The sequence below is a fragment of the Lithobates pipiens genome, unplaced genomic scaffold (assembly GCF_037356315.1).
Source record: "Lithobates pipiens isolate NorthernLeopardFrog02 unplaced genomic scaffold, aLitPip1_a1.2 Scaffold_19, whole genome shotgun sequence".
In the NCBI taxonomy this organism is placed as follows: domain Eukaryota; kingdom Metazoa; phylum Chordata; class Amphibia; order Anura; family Ranidae; genus Lithobates; species Lithobates pipiens.
In genome coordinates, this window is record NW_027507764.1 from 339512641 (window position 1) to 339530718 (window position 18078).

The following is an 18078-nucleotide window of genomic DNA, read 5'->3' on the forward strand; positions in this document are numbered from 1 at the left end:
ATTTCACATACCTAATACAGCCAAATAATCAATACACTAATACGGAGCTTAAAGTAAAGCTATATTTTGCTTTCATGTAAGTTACCATGATCTTCAAACCCTGCTTGTATTTATGAAATTAGAATATTTTCATGAGATGCCCTTGTCTGTACATTTCATTTTACAAAGACAGACATGTGGAAGGATGTCAAAAAGTTACTCTTCCAACAAGAGGAGAAAAAAAGAAAGGCAGTTAAGCTTACCTCTAACATTGGCCTTGCACTGTCATGTATTGATAAAATGTGAGTAATGTTGTTTTTGTGAAGCTGTTCAATATCACGAGCATCTGTAGGGACAAGAAAAACAAAGTTTTTTGCAAAAAACGTAGAAAAAGGTCAATTTAATTTATTTACAATTATCATACATCTAAAAGGACTGCTCTAAGCATCAAGCAAAAGATATTCTAAATTTAACCCAGAGATTAGTCAAATGACCTAGTTAGCCATGCTATCACTTTGCTGAAAGGGGGTTATCTTAATCTTACAAATTATCAGAGTGACATTTTGGCCTAGACTTATTACAGGGTAAAGCGAGATGTAGGTGATGAGACGTGACGTACTAGAGCTGTACACATCAAGTGTTAATCTCAATCTATCACATAATAACAATAATCTGAAATGAGGAGCATTACACTGGTACATGCATATTATGTTATTATTAAAGATATATAAAGCGGAAGGTTTTGCTGCATTTTATAAAATAAAGGCAGTATCATTTCAATGCAATCCAATGCAAGAGGTTCAGGAAGGCCCTGTTCAAGAGAGTTTACAATTTAAAATTTAGGTTATAATTAAGGAGTAGCCAAATGTATCTGGGTTTAGTTTAAGGCGTGATAAATATTGTCAGTCATCATCTCCACGCTCATTGGAGTGCTGAGCTGGCGATGAACGGGGAGAGGCCGTCTCAGTCTCTCAGCGACTCACTGAGACATGCATCAGTCCAGTCACCTGGCGGATCCAGACTTAAATTGTCATGATGACGCGGTGACTGGACTGATTTCGGATAGCTTCTGAAAACAGGTCACAGGAGTGCAAAACGATTTGCACTCCTGTGCCCCATAGGAGAAGCCCAGCCAAACGAGCTCAGGCTGGACTTCTCCTTTAATATGAAGACATCTAATCCAGAAGGCTCTCACAGTACTACATAGCTGACAGTAAATCTAAAGGAGACTGTATAAATCAGATTGTATATTGGATTGACACCCTTAGAGAGATTACCCATTATTTCTTGTCCTGGAGACAACCTTTTAACCAGATAGGAAAATAAATATTTTTTTAAAAAATTGAGCCTCCGAAGGTTTTGACACCTGACAGGGGTTCCAAATCCTTCCTGACTATCCAAAAACGAATATAAAAATATTTGGCTATAAATATACTTGAAATATTTAGGTTGGTAAAAGATTTACTAAATTATCATTTGAGTGCGCTTTTGATATAAATCCTAAAATGAAAAAAAAAAAAAAAAAAACGAAAAAAGCAAAGCTTCAAGTTAGCATACAGTTTCTATATATACACACACACACAGTATAGCATTGCTAGGATTCCAAAAACATTTAGAGAAGCACCGAGTGACGTTCAAAAAGAAAGAAAAAAAAAAAAAAAAAAGATACAGAATGGTGGTCATGGACAGGATGTTGGATTTAGCATGGCTAAAGAGAGACTAGGCTAAGCCAACATACTATAGCCAATCTTAACATATGCTACAATTATGTACACAACATGTTTTTAATGGTTAATTCCACCTGTTGCAAAAACTAAATAACAAAAATGTGAATGTGCCCATCACAAAGATTGGCTAATAGGAATGTGCGAGGAGAAGGGCTCAGTTTCAAAGTCTAATGCTAGCCATAAGTGTTTGAAGTTTTCTCTGTAAGAAACTGTTCTGGAAGTAGTAAGGGTGGCTGCAGGTATGTGTAGGCATCTGCATTTTTTTGGAAAGCAAACCTTTCTGAACTCCCATCCTTTTTGGAAAGCACACCTAGTGCTACAATAGAAGATAGGAGCAGACACCTAATGGCTGCTAATAATTTACCGGTACATGACTTTTTTTGTAGAGTATAGGGGCACATTATTATTATTATGAGTAATGAGTTATTTTCGCAAGCTCCGGGCCTAATATGAGTAAGCACCATCAATGGACTGTTCAGTACACTGCAAGGGGTATTTTTTTTTTTTTTTTTTTTACAAAGCTTAAAAAGTTACAGTTTTGTAGTCCTACAGTGCCCAAATCATGTGATCCCTGCTGAAAGAACCAACCTTTCTGAACTCCCATCCTTCCCTTCAGCAGAGACCAAATAACTGTCCAATGTCAGGCTGGTATCACTTGGGAAAACAGATTAAAAATAGTTTTTAAAATCCCAAAAGGGCTCCTGTAACATGACAAAAACTCTTCCAAAATTTTGCAAAAGTAGCTTGTAACCTGGCCCCACTTAGTTGGGTTTACTGTAGGTACACAGAAAAGGAAAGCATTTAAAAAAGGCATAAAGATCAGTTTACCTGCTTTATTTGAATGGGTACATGGGCTGGTTGCATCTAAATGTGTACAAGTATTATTAGTCATACTTTAGTGCTCTGCATGCAATCTGTTATCCATTAAGAAGATTAGCAGCAGAGCATCTGTGCGTTTATAGCACATGGAGTACTATGATAAGCAAATAAGTCAAATGCTCACATGACCAGTGATACAGCCAAGGACCTGCGAGAGTTTCTAACAAACCTCTAATGCTGCCAGTAACAATATATTTGAGAAGATGAATCCTCCAGTGACACACGGAGGCTTTTTCCAGACATATGATGATAGGTAGAATTAGCACCGACTGAATTTATGACCAGCATATACTAATCTGTAGTTGTCAATGCCAAACGGAGTACAAGCTTTACATGTGTATCCTATCCCAAAGGGACTCTAACTTACATTATAAGTGTTATGCAGTCAATTGTTTTTTTTTTTGGGGTTTAAGTCAGTAAAAATTTTAAAGTAATGTAGAATTTTGATATGAAATATAGGGGGGTTATTTACGAAAGGCAAATCCACTTTGCACTACAAGGGCAAACTACACTTAAAATTGCACTGAAAATGGATAGGAAGTGTATTTTCAGTGCAATTTTAAGTGTATCCAATCATGTGCAAGCTAAATGCTGTTTTTTTTTCTTGCATGTCCCCCTCGGATCTACAGCGACTGCACTTCCAAGTGCACTTTCAGTGCAATTTTAAGTGCACTTTGCACTTGTAGTGCAAAGTGGATTTACCTTTTCGTAAATAACCCCCATAGTGTATGTACCGTATGCAAACATATTGTTAATGCACAGTAGAGCTGCACGATTCTGGCTAAAATGAGATTCACTTCCGCATTTATCAGCGTATAACACGCACTTTTCCCCCCTAAAATCAGGGGGAAATCGGGGGTGCGTGTTATACACCGATCCCCCGCCGTTCCTAACCTTCTCTACCGCTCTCGTCGGCTTTCAGGTATTTTCGGCCGTCCTCAGCTATTTTTGGCCACATTCGGCCGCTTTCGGAAAGCCGAAAGCCGCGAGAAGGGCTCGAATAGGCGAGAACGGCCGAAAATACCCGAAAGCCACCGAGAACAAGCGCCGCCGAGATACACAGGACATCCGCTCTGTATCTCGGCAGCGCCATTTTTAAAATGGCAAAGACACAGACAAGCCTGCAAATAGCTGACAAGCCTGAAAATAGCTGACAAGGCTGCAATGCAAGGCTGCGAATGACTAACAAGCCTGCAAATAGCTGACAAGGCTGCAAATGACACCGACAAGGCTGCATTGATGGGCATTTAAATGTAAGTTTTTTTCCTTAAACTTCCCTCCTAAAAGTTTTTTTCTTTTAAATTCCCTCCTAAACTTGGGGTGCGTGCTAAATGCCGGCGCGTGTTATACGCCGATAAATACAATTAATTTTTTTCCCACTTTAGGCCGATACGTATTCTTCTACATATTTTTGGTAAAAAAAAAAAAAAATTGCAATTAGAGATTATTGATTGGTTTGCGCATAAGTTATAGTGTTTACAAACAAAATAGGGGATCGTTTTATAGCACTTTTATTAATATATTTTTTTGTTTTACTAGTAATGGTGGTGATCAGTGATTTTTATTGTGACTGCTACATTATGGCGGACACATCGGACATTTTTGACACATTTTTGGGACCTATTTAAATGCACTGATTCCTGTGTAAATGACACTGGCAGTGAAGGAGTTAACCACTAGGGGGCGGGGAGGGGTTAAGTGTGATGTGTGTCTGTTTTTTTTACTGTTGAGGGGCATGGCTTGGCATGTGATGTCACTGATCATCTTTCCCCTTTAACAGGGAATAGACAGACAATCGGTGACAGCCACACTAGGAAGCACAGGGAGAGTTTTGTTTACACATACCTCTCCTCGTTCTTCAGCTCTGTGACCCGATCGCGGGAGACCAGCAGCGATCGAGTCTGTGGGTCCCGCGGCCACGGTCACGGAGCTCAGGACCGGGTCTGGGCAATTAAAGAGCAACGTACCTGTACGTGGTTGTGCCCAGCCATGCCATTCTGCCGACGCAAATGTGCAGGAGGCGGTCCTTAAGCGGTTAAGAAGCGTCAGAAAAAGATTTAGACATTAAAGTGGTTAAACTTCCTTTAAAGAGTGGTTAAAGAGTCCTTTCAACTCTTTAAATTTGTTGAAAACTTGGCAGTCTGCTCAGATTATTTATTTACACAGAAGTTCTATACCTTTGATCTAAGAAGGAAACTTCGTTACAATGTTGCAAGTTAAAAAAAACTTGGCAGACTGGATGTTTTCTTTTGACAGCTGAGTGCGCAGATAGTTTCTCCACTTGTTTATATGAAAGAATTGGCAACCTCTGCAGGAGAGATCGTCAGAGGGGGTGAATCGAGATCACAATTTTTTAACGATTAATGTGCACCCAACCTCTTTGGTAGATCATGACGAGGCCTGTTCTGAGTGGAACCTGTCCATTTAAAACTGTAAAACTTTAAAATTGTATGGCCTTGGCCACCATGTTGTAGCTCAGTTTCAGGGTCTTAGCAGTCTTCTTATAGCCTAGACCAGTGATGGCGAACCTTGGCACCCCAGATGTTTTGGAACTACATTTCCCATGATGCTCTAGCACTCTGCAGTGTAGTGGAGCATCATAGGAAATGTAGTTCCAAAACATCTGGGGTGCCAAGGTTCGCCATCACTGGCCTAGACCATCTTTATGTGTAGCAACAATTCCTTTTTTTCAGATCCTCAGAGAGTTCTTTGCCATGAGATACCATGTTGAACTTCCAGTGACCAGTATGAGAGAGTGAAAGCGGTAACACCAAATTTAATATACCTGCTACCCATTCACACCTGAGACCTTGTAAAACTAACAAGTCACATGACACCGGGGGAGGGAAAATGGCTAATTGGGCCCAAATTGGACATTTTCACTTAGGGGTGTACACATTTTTGTTACCAGAGGTTTAGACATTAAAGGCTGTATGTTGAGTTATTTTGAGGGGACAGAAAATGTACACTATTATACAAGCAGTACACTCACTACTTTACATTGTAGCAAAGTGTAATTTCTTCAGTGTTGTCACATGAAAAGATATAATAAAGTATTTACAAAAATGTGAGGGATATACAATGTCTTGGTTTGAGGTAAAAAGAGAAAGCCACTCTGAGAAGGAAGACTAGCTCTTCAAAACCACCTTGTCAAGACCTAGAAGGGTTATTTACAGGACAAAAAGGGCCAGTTCGGACACATGCCTAGCAGAGAAGATGGAAACAGGAAATAACCTTCTGAGCAAGAGTGGAGAGGGTAATATCTAATAGTTTTGAAAGGTGGCTTTTGATTTCGCAAGTGAAAAAAAATTCAAACAGCATGGAGTCACCAGTGTATGCAGGGGAAACTATATGAGAAACACCCAGTATAAGAGTTTTGACGTATTACCGGTATTGAGAAGCAGTGACGCCACTTCTGGTTTCTGTGGAACACACGATGAAGGTGTGGACCCGGAAACACGCTGATGCCCGTTTCATCTAAATGTCTTGTAAGCGACATATGTTAGCAGCGCAGTGTGTATCGGAGGTACTTCACATGTACGTTTTCTCTCTTTTTCACCCTGGCATATTCCAACATTCTGGATTCTTTTGAGAACCTATGGATTAAGTCTCTAGATGGTCTATACATGATCTCCCCCATTCTTTAAGCTCTCTCTGACCTCTGGACTGCAAAGCTGAGAGTCCAGCAACTCTGGTGAGTGGGGTTAGCAGAGGGGATCATCACATCAAGGAATAGAGTTTTTTCATCATCATTGAAAGCACTATTTAAAGCACTCAGCACTTTTAATTGTTTAAGCACGTTTGTCAGCACTTGTTATATTACGGCGTTATAAGTTTAGTACTTCACTTGTCATAGCACTATACATGCACAAGCACTTTATTCTGCTAGCGCAGTTTTTTCTGTCATTTAGACTTGTGATTCAGACCTTGGCTGGAAATTTTTTTTTTTTTAAGTGGCAGGACCTCCTTGAATTTTAATTCAATTTTAATTCACTGCCCAGGTCTACAGGAACAGAATAACCTATTAAAGTATTCCTCTTAACCCCAACATTCAGTGCTCTCCGGCCCTATTTGAGATGTGGGCAGGCACTCAAAATCCTTATGTACAAAGCACGAATGCCAGTTCTGCAATATGCATAATGACATCAGGGAGCCTGTAACCAGCAGAGAAGCGAAAAAGGAAACTTGCAGGTGTGAGAAATAAGGTAAGTCTAGCTGCTTATTCACCTACCCCAGTAGGGACATTGTCCCACACCCCCCAGAAATGTTTGATTAATGTTCACACCCCCCAACAAAAGTAATATCATATTTTAGGATGAAGAAGTCCAATTTCTGATTTTTGAACCACAACTTGATCCACTTACAATGCTGCGGATGATTGGAAATTGAGCAATTAGATTCTAATTGCTGAAAGGTAAAATCAATCCCAATTATGAACATAAAATTCAATGACTTCTTGCTCCTACTTCTCATTCACAATTTTTATTTTTTTTTTTTTTTTTATTCTTTATTTATGGATTGCAGGTAATACAGAAACAAACGGTAAAACAAACAATAGACACCCAATCTTCTCATTACATCGAATAATACATTCAGTACATGTTGGGAAGCATTTGGTAGCTTATCATATTACAGCAGTATCAGACCTAGGGTAGCTAAGGCCCTAACACCTACTGGCGTCTTTGGTTCTCCCGCTCAGTACTCTCTTTTATATTAATGTGGCTCTTGGAGTGGTGCCCCCTGGGCCGACCCCGAGGGGTCTTCTTTAATGGCTTGGGATCACTCGCAGCATGGAAAGCCCAGTCGGGGCCACTCCCAAGGCCAACAGTCTTTAGAAAGAAAACTGGGTAAATAGTTCGATAAGGCCCTTGCAATCACCAGTTATTTTTATCGGGATTGGGGGGTGTGGGAGAGGTAATGAAAGGGGGGCGGGGGGTAGGGAGGTTAAGGATCAGAAAGAAAATAGGGGGGGTAAATTTGGTCAAAAGGTAGAAAGGGAATAAAGGGGGTGGGGTGGACCAAAACGATCCCCAGGTGGAGATAAAGACTGTGGGGACCCCGGTGGTGTGCCCAGACCGGGACCGCCACTCTGTTCTCTTGCCAAGTGTCACAAGTAAGTTCTGTATGCATCGGAATACCTAAACAGGCTCCAAGGCATCCATCGAGCGGTGTGCTCCTCCTCTCTATCATTCAGGGATGATGTAAGCTGTTCCATTCGATAGATGTCACAAACTCTTGCAAACCATTGAGATACTGTCGGGGCGGCCTGCTGCTTCCACATACTAGGTATACATGCCCTGGCTGCGTTCAGGAGGTGTTTTAAAAGTGACTTACGAAATCTCTTACCAGAAAGTGGAGCCAGGTTAAAGGAAGATCGCCGCTGGGTTATCCCTAAGATCAATAGCTGTGAGGTCAAGTATAATCTTGATAACTTGCCCCCAAAAATGGGACAATTGTGGGCATTCCCAAAATATATGGAGCAGCGTACCTGCATGTGCGCCGCATCTCCAACACTCTGGACTATGCCCAGGGAACATGGCTGCTAGGACTGTGGGAGTCCTGTACCAGCGAGTCAAGATCTTATATGTGATTTCCTGGTATTTGCTTCACAAGGAAGACCTGTGTGCAAAAAGAAGCACTCGAGTCTTTTGTTCCGTCGAGAACCTGACATCAAGGTCCCTCTCCCATTTTCCTATAAACGTCGGGTCTCCCTGAGATAGAAGATCCATTAAGATCCCATACGATTGGGAAAAGAGACCCACGGATCGGCCCCTCACCCAAGCACAGGTCTTCGAATGGTGTTAAGGATCTGCGAAAGCTCTCACTGTTGGGCAAGGGCTTCAAAAAGTGAGAGAGCTGGGCCAGTTTCCACCTGCCCAGGGCAGTGTGCCCCAATGGCTCATATATAGTCAGGACACTCTTCCATGCCCTCGGGCCCAAAAAGTGGGAAGCTCTGTCATTCATGATTTTGTCAGCACATAGAACTTTCTTGCTGACTGCAATACGCAGGTATTCCTATGGATTCAAGCGATTCCAAGATTTTATCTTGATTGACAAAGGAGAACTGAAACCATATTAACACAAGCATGTTGTTGCAAATGGAGTAAGAACATAGGAGTGCTTTTCCACCAAGTCTTGGGAAGATATCCAGTGCTGCACACCAAAACTCCGCCAATGACTTGCTTTCATATTATATTTTAAGATCTCGATTTGTTCGCAAAATCAGATTCATGATCCATTCTTCTTGAAATCCTTAGGTCTCCAGCAACAAAAACATATTCAAACTTTATGAGTCAAACAATATACATTTATGAAACAATTTACAATGACTGTCAGATGATTTTAAAAGCAATACTTTGACAATCAGTTACTTACACGCCAATTCTTTTGTTCTCTCCCTTTGATTAAATAAACAAGATTATTTTCTACTTACCAACTACTACTACTGCTTAAGGCACACTGGTGAGGACTCATCCCTAAGAGACATGAGTCAAGCTGTCGCACCCTTTTGGGCGCAGGCAACCTTTCTGTACCCCTAGACAAAACACGCTTTTTTTCCCCAGCTGCCCTGGAGTTGGGCTTTAATTTACTTTTAGAGCCCTTTCACACCAAGCCACGGGGGGGGGGGGGGGGGGGGGGGGGGGGGTTAGTCGGCGGTAAAGTGGTGCTATTTTTAGCGCTGCTTTACCGTTGTTTTAGCGCCGCTATTCGGTCGCTAGCGTGACTGTTTTAAACCCCCGCTAGCGGCCGAAAAGGGGTTAAATCCACCCACAAAACACAGCCGGATTGACGTTCTGCTGGCGGTATAGCAGCACTGTCCCATTGATTTCAATGGGGAGCAGTGGTGGAGGAGCGGTGAGTTCAAAGAAGCTTCTGCCAGCTACAGGCATCATTCAGATATTATCTTTTTCGCCCAGCGATTCCCTACACCATAAGAATGATTATAGCGGCTGTTTAGATGGTTGCCGGAGTTTCTATGATCGTTCGGAGGCCGGGCGCGATGTTATGATGACACGCCCGGCCTCTGCATTCAAACAAACGGTGCTGACTCGGCTGGGAAGCAGAGATCGTTTTTTTTCTGTTTGTTTTTTTCAGGCTTCCCAGCCTAGAGGTGAGATGTGGGGTCTTATCATTAGCCCCATATCTCGCTGTAAAGAGGACCTGTAATGCCATATTCATATTACAAGGGATGTTTATATTCCTTGAAATAGAAATGAAAGCGATCAAAAAAAAAAAAAAAAAAGAAGTGTTTTTTTTTTGTTTTGTTTTTAGTTTGACACTTTTTTTTTTAAACAAAAGTCAAATTAAACAATAATAAAATAAAAATTAAAGCACCCCTGTCCCTGTGTGCTTGCACGCAGAAGTGAACGCATACGAAAGTCCATCCATAAAAATGGTGTTCAAACCACACGTGAGGTAACACCGCGAATGTTGGAGCGAGAGCAATAATTCTATCCCTAGACCTCCTCTGTAACTCAAAACATTTTAAGCATCGCCTATGCGTATCTCTAACCACTTTAATACTGGCCACTTTCACCCCCTCCCTGCCCAGGCCAATTTTCAGCTTTCAACGCTGTAACATTTTGAATGACAATAGCGCAGTCATGCAACACTGTATGTACCCAAATGAAATTTTGATCATTTTTTTCCATACAAATAGAGCTTTTTTTTGTGGTATTTAATCACCTCTACAGTTTTACATTTTTTGCGCTATAAAAAAAAAAAAAAAAAAAAAAAAGCAGAAGAAGAGCGACAATTTTGAAAAAAAAAAAAAAAAAATATATATATATATATATATATATATATATATATATATATATATATATATATATATATATATATATATATTTTTTTTTTTTTTTTTACCTTTTGCTATAATAAACATCCCCATAAAATATATAAAAGAAACAAATTTCTTTGTGAGTTTAGGCCAATAAGTTTTCTTCTACATAATTTGGGTAAAAATAAAATAAAAATTTAAACACATATATCTATCTATCTATCTATATATCTATATATCACAATAAGCATATATTGATTGGTTTGCGCAAAAGTTATTGCGTCTACAAAATAGTGGATAGATTTATGGCATTTTTTTTTTTTTTGTAGTAGTAATGGTCGCGATCTGCAATTTTTATCGTGACTGCGACACTGCGGCAGACAAATGGGACACTTAATGGGACCCTTAAGATTTATACAGCGATCAGTGCTATAAAGAGCCACCGATTACTGTGTAAATGTCACTGGCAGAGAAGGGGTTCTCTTTGTTCTAACTGTGGGGGGATGGGACTGACTAGGGGAGGAGACCGATCGGTGTGCCTATATACTAGAAACACACGATCTGTCTCCTCTCCCTTGACAGGACGTGGATCGGTGTGTGCTTACACATTGATCCACGTTCCTGCTCTGTCAGGAGAGATCGTGTGTGCCCGGCGGTCATCGCAGCTGCCAGGTACACACATCGGCTCCTTGGTGACGCGGCGTGTGTGTCCCCATGCCGGCAGGAAGCCAAGGACATCATATGACGCCCGCCGAGAGAGAGAGAGAGAGAGAGAGAGAGAGAGAGAGAGAGAGAGAGAGAGAGAGAGAGAGAGAGAGAGAGAGAGAGAGAGAGAGAGAGAGAGATCATGCACACGCCATATGACAATGGCCCAGTATGGAAGTGGTTAAGTAGCGATGTTTGGCGCCATTCCTTGAGTGTGTGCAATTTTGAAGCATGACATGTTAGTAATCTATTTACTTTAAAAAATTGGGCTAACGTTACCGTTTTCTTTTTTTTTTTTAAAGCATGAAGCAAGAGAGGAATCTCATGCAAACATAATGGGATTTTAAACGGAGACAATAAGTCTGTGAATAAGGCGAGCACCAACAACATCAGATTTAAAAAATATATATATAGTTTAATTACAAAGTATCAAAAATAGAATTCATAATAAAAAGATACACACTATATATATATATATATATATATATATATATATATATATATATATATATATATATATATATATATATATATATATATATATATATATATATGCACATACACATACATACATATATATATCACACATACACACACACACACACACACACATATACATAACATAATAAATAGACCATAGAATGATGCTTAACATCTCAAAGAAGCGTTGACAGGCAGGGAAAGCGACATGTTTCGCAGATTGCTTCATCAGGGTTTATGCACATATCATTGATTTCATCTAGTCTTTATTTATCTGAACATTACATGACTCCCTAATCAGTAGTCCACAGCTCCTATAACTCCCACATAGCGACTAATTTCCGATAGGGGCCAGACCCACCCGGGATAAACAGTGAGGAACTTGGATCGTGCTTATTCGCCAGTTGATGTTTCAGCGCCCGAAATCTGAGTATTGCAGTAAACATGAATAAGAGTTCTTAGACTGGCAGAGTAGCGGCTGCAGTGTGAACAAGTCCACTGCAACACGGACATCAAGACGCATGTGACAAGAGCAGAATTGAGTGGCACAGCGAGCTGAAAAAACGTATGTACTGTCTTGGTTTACAGGAAGAGCTTTTCTGGGTACCCTTTGTATAGTGATGGCTTTGCATTAAAGAAACTTAATCTAAGGCATGCCCCGTTAGCCCCTCTGCTTAATAATCCTCCGTTTGCCCCGGGTCTACGGCCTCAAGATTTTTTATGGTGGACTAATAAAGGTTTGCTGCGCATAGCTGACCTATGCGACCATAAAGGGGCCTTGTCGCGAGTATCATTACAAGATAGACATCAGCTCCCGAGGTCGGAATTCTATCGCTATACTCAGATAGCGCACTTTCTGGCAACATTAAGTCGCACTTCTGACCTCACTACGTGTACCCCAATGGAAATCGCCTGCAGGACATACGACAACCACAAGGGTCATATTTCCATGATATACAATATCTTATTCCCGACCTCTCAGAAGCTGCCTTATATGGAGAGATGGGAAAGAGATATGCAATGTACCTTGCGAATGGAAGAATGGTATAAGGTAGTACAAAGTGCATCTAGAGCCCTTATTAATACTTCTCTGATTGAAGCAAACTACAAGGTGATACTGAGGTGGTATATGGTTCCAGCTCGAGTGGGTGCTTTTGCTCCGGGGGTGTCCCCGCGGTGCTTTCGAGGTTGCAAAGCGGATGGGACCATGTATCATATATGGTGGTCATGCCCTAAGGTGCGAAGGTTCTGGATACGCAGGTACAATTTTATATACTCTTTGACCTGAGTGAACCTTCGGAAGTCGCCGCTGCACGCGCTGCTGGGGCGCCCCGTGGAGGGGGCATCGAAGCCAATGAGAACGCTTATAGCTTTCATATTTGTGGCGGCAAGGGTCTCTATAGCTAAATCGTGGAGGTCACCAGTAATACCCTTTTATTTACTTAAAACAAAACTGTCCTGGATTATGGTGAATGAACGTCTATCGGCAATACTAACTGATAGAATGGCTTGGTTCAATAGAGTGTGGGGTCCGTGGATTAGGGACCTGGTTACAGTCTAATGGGTCTACCTTGCCCGCCAGGGTTCGGGGCCCCCCCCCCCCGGAGCCGGAGTGCATCCCCTCTTCTATCTCTTCTATCCTTTTTCTTCTCTTTCCTCTCTCTACTCTTTTTCACTCATCTCAGTCTATGATAGCTATCTCATTTGGTTTTCCCCTTCTCTACCGGGGGAGTTCTTTGTTTTTGGTCGCATATGTGCCTTTGATTACAGTACGGTTATTAGGTTGTACTGATTATGGTACAGGAGCCGGAATTGAGGGCCGGATGGCGGGGTCCCAGTACTTGCCACGCCGCTCTCATATAGAGCAGGATAAACACTGGATTCCGGTATGTGTTGATCTAATTATCCTTTGAGCCACCTTTTAAGCCATGCATATGCGGACCTACCTTTTTTCTTACGGTTACTGTTATGCTATTTGAGTTGTAATATTATAAGATTTCTGCCTCTCTGTGTCTTAATGATGTCAAATACTGAGATTGTAATTTCTAAGTGGAAAAACTTGAATAAAAATATTGAAAGAGAAACTTAATCTACATTAACCTTAGCCCCGTACAATTATATTTTCCCTTTAAAACAAAAAGAATGAAGTTGTTAGGAAATTGTTTAATTCTGGCAAAGTACTACGTTTGTGCAGCAGAGGGAGGAATTACTCACACAAACTCTCTGGTATCTTATTAAATCTGCCTCTTTGCTCCTGTTTTGTACTTCCCTGGTATGCAACAAGATTGATAAATCTACCCCAGAGGCAAGCGGGGTATTAACAACAGCGGCATCACTGGAATGAGGTTATTGCCATGAGTTTAGTTCCGCTTTAAAAAGATACTGGTCCTTTCAAATAAAAAACTGCTAGCAAAAAGTATATAAACAGAAAATGAACATACCTTTGAAGTTCCCCAAGAATAGGCCAGGGAGAATCTGTGGAAAACAGAACTGAATTAATATATATTTTGTTTCAAATAGAAACTGTCAAAATATTGCACAAACTATTTAACCATGGAAAAAAAAAATATCTTCTAAAACCATATTTTGCTTCATGGTCACTATGGTAACAAGTATATATAGAAAACTAAATGGCAACTCGGGTCCCATTGACTTTACTTTCTTTGAAGCTCGTGGAAAACCTGCTAAAGGATAGGCTCTCCTTTAGGGGCATGTTACAAGTTACACAAATATTTAAGGGTGTAACATGCAACATGTAACATGCAACATTCTCCTATTCACTCGTCTCCTGTTGCCAGAGCCCTTCTCCATGTGACAACAGGCGGGGGGATCCTCTCCACCTGCAGAGCCATCTCATTCATTCACAGCAATCTATGAATTAAAGGAGTTGCGAAGGAGGACGTTTTTTTTTATCTTGATGTATTTACAGTCAGCATGGAAAGGGTGGGGGACAGGGCCGAGCCACGCTGTGTTTGTCAATGGACCCACAGAACTGGCACAAAGAGCACACACACGAATGCCCCCATAGCAAGGGGCTTGCTATGGGGGCACTCAGCAGAGGGGAGGTGCCAGGAGCTCCGGCAGGGAATCTGAGAAGAAGAGGACCGGGGCTGCTCTAAGAAAAACAACTGACTGAGGGAGTATGTAGAATATGTTTGTTTATTTTCTTTAAATAAAAATTTTTTCCTTTAGGGCCGGTTCACACTGCGAGCCGCGGCGAGGCGTCTCCGACTTCCTCGCCGCGACTTGCAGGGGGGGTCAGGGGCGACTTGCAGAGGACTTCTGCATAGAAGTCAATGCAAGTCGCCCCCGAAGTCGCCCCGAAGTAGTACAGGAACCTTTTTTCTGAGTCGGAGCGACTCGAGTCGCTCCTCTCAGAACGGTTCCATTGTACTCAATGGGGACGACTTGCGGGAGCGAGGCGAGGCGAGCCGTGTCGCCTCGCCTCGCGCCGCAGTGTGAACCGGCCCTTAGAATCACTTTAGATATTTTATCCATTTCTCTTACCCAAACTTTTGATAAGTACACACCTTGCAACATACAGTGCCTTAAAAAAGTATTCATACCCCCTTGATATTTTCCACATTTTGTCATTTTACAACCAAAAACAAATGTATTTTATTGCCATTTTATGTCATAGACCAACACAAAGTGGCACATAATTGTTAAGTGGAAGGAAAATGATACATGGTTTTCAACATTTTTTACACAAATATCTGAAAAGCGTGGCGAGTATTTGTATTCAGCCCAATTTAACTCTGATGCCCCCAATTCAAATATAGGAGAAATGCAAGGTGCACCAAACTAAGTGCAGCAGAAGATGGTGTATTTAATTAAATGGTGTATTTAAATCAAATCAGCCAAATGGCTACTCACACTTTTATAAAGATCAAGAGGTATATAACAGTTAACTAGACATTTAGATCTCACAAAGAAGCAGATGCTTTGAAACGTTATCTCCATGTTCTGACGTCACTTCCGATGTGACCCGGAGTGCATTCCATGCTGGTTCTGAGACAACGAGATGGATGTCCCGCCAGTTGTTCCTCACCTCTCATGTCAACATCTACACACCACCATCCACCGGGGATCCGTTGAGTGACCACAGTATTATACTGTTATATGCCTATTGATCTTTATAAAAAAGTGTGAGTAGCAATTTGGCTGCTCAATGACCAGAAAACTTTTTGCGATATGGCACTGCGTCGCTTTACCCGACAATTGCGTGGTCGTGCGACATTGTTCCCAAACCAAATTGACATCCCAGAAATAGAGCTTTATTTTGGTGGTATTTGATCATTTCTGCATTTTTTTTATTGTTTGCACTATAAACCAAAAAAGGAGCGACAAATTTGAAAGAAAAAAAAAAACAATATTTTGTCATTTTTGCTATAATAGATATCCCCAATTTATTTAAAAGAAAGCCCTTTTTCTTCTCAGTTTAGGCTACTATGTATTCTTCTACATATTTTTAGTAATAAAAATCGCAATAATCGTATATTGATTGGTTTATGCAAAAGTTATAGCGTACACAAAATAGGGGATAGATTTATCTCATTTATATTTATATTTATATTTTTTTTACTAGTAATGGGGGCGATCTGCAATTTTTATCATGACTGCGACATTATGGTGGACACTTGACACATTTTTGGGACGATTGACAATTATGCAGCAATCGGTGCTATATAAATTCACTGATTACTGTATGTCACTTGGGGGCGATCAAAAGGTTAACTGTATTCCCTGATTGTGTGTTCTAACAGATGGGGGAGGAAATTGACTATAGGAGATGACAGATCCTGGTTCCTAGCTATTAGGAACGCACAATCTGTATCGCCTCTCAGAACAGAACAGGGATATGCGTGTGTGTTTACACACCTAAAATAACAGGTCGGGCAAGGAGAGCAATAATCAGAGAAGCAGCCCAGAGGCACATGGTAAATCTGGAGGATCTGCAGAGATCCACAGCTCAAGTGGGAGAATCTGTCCACAGGATAACTATTAGTTGTGCATGCCACAAATCTAGCTTTTATTGAAGAGTGGCAAGAAAGTCATTGTTGAAAGAAAGCAATTAGAAGTCCTGTTTGCGAGAAGCCATGTGGGGGACACAGTATATATGTGAAAGAAGGTGCTCTGGTCAGATGTCCTAAAAGTAAATGTGTGGCGGAAAACGAATACTGCACATCATCCTGAACACACCATCCCCACTGTGAAACATGGTGGTGGCATGTTTTTCTTCAGCACTGACAGGGAAGCTGGTCAGAGTTGATGGGAAGATGAATGGAACCAAATACAGGGCAATCTTAGAAGAAAACCTGTTCAAAACTGCAAAAGACTTGAACTTGAGACGGAGTTCCCCATCCAGTAGGAAAATGACCCTAAACATACAGCCAGAGCTACAATGCAATGGTTTAGATCAAAGCATATTCATGTGTAAAGCCTCATACACATGATCTGATTGTTGGCAGAGGATTTTCTGTTGACAGACTATTGTCCTAAAATCAGACCATCAGTACACGCCTTCGGACAATTGTTGTCCAACTTTTGGCCAACAAATAGATAGTAAATTTTCGGCGGAAAATGGTCAGTTGTCCGATTTTCATATTGTCTGTACACAAGTCCGTCACACAAAAAAGTCGAACATACAAAAACATGCTCACAATCAATGCTCACCAAGCATGAAATTAGCAGAAGGGGCCCAAAGGGTGGCACTCGAGAGCTGAAATTCCTTGTAGGACGTCACTACATTCGTGTTTGTTGGCCGACAATTGTGTACCATTATTATGCAAGACAAGTTTCCTGCACACGCCCTTTGGACAAAATCAGACGCTTGGTTGGCCAACAATCGGATTGTATATGAGGCTTTAGAATGGCTCAGGTAAAGTCCAATTGAGAATCTGTAGCAAGACATGAAAATTGCTGTTCACAGACGCTCTTCATCCAATCTGACAAGAGCTTGAGCAAATACGAATGTGCAAAAACGTCACTCTCTAATCTAGATGTGCAAAGCTGGTAGAGACACATCCCAAAAAACTTGCAGCTGTAATTGCAGTGACTGTTGGTTCTACAAAGCATTGACTCAGGAGGTGCGGAATACAAATGCATGTCACACTTTTCACATATTTATTTGTAAAAAAAAAATGTTGAAAAACATTTATCATTTTCCTTCCTCTTCACAATTATGTGCCACTTCCAAATCCCCCAAAAAAATACATTTACCTTTTTTGTTGTAACATGAAAAAAAATGTGGAATATTTCAAGGGGTGTGAAGGCACGCTTTTCAGGGTTTAATACCGCTTTAAATGGGAGCAAATTCTCCGACAGGAGCTAGACACGGAGGATTGTGAGGCAATAAATCATAAGGACAGCAAATCTACTTGTAGCATATATATGAAGAAATCAATATAAAATGTATGATTGGTACCATACCACAAAGTTTTTACACTCTTAATTCTGCAAGATCATTGAAATGCTGGTGAAGCAACTTAGTCACCAGCTTTTAATTCTAAATATATGTCCGACATG

At 40.9% G+C, this 18078-nt stretch overlaps 1 protein-coding gene across 1 annotated transcript in view; it reads right to left on the reverse strand.

Moving 5' to 3' along the window:
- The window catches only part of DUSP22 (dual specificity phosphatase 22), a 144629-nt gene that overhangs the window by 88124 nt on the left and 38427 nt on the right, over nucleotides 1-18078 (reverse strand). The window contains exons 2-3 of the mRNA XM_077492108.1: nucleotides 13992-14025; nucleotides 243-325 (exon numbers count right to left, since the gene is read on the reverse strand). Coding sequence (XP_077348234.1) covers nucleotides 243-325; nucleotides 13992-14025 — 117 coding nt within the window. The remainder of the gene's footprint in view (nucleotides 1-242; nucleotides 326-13991; nucleotides 14026-18078) is intronic.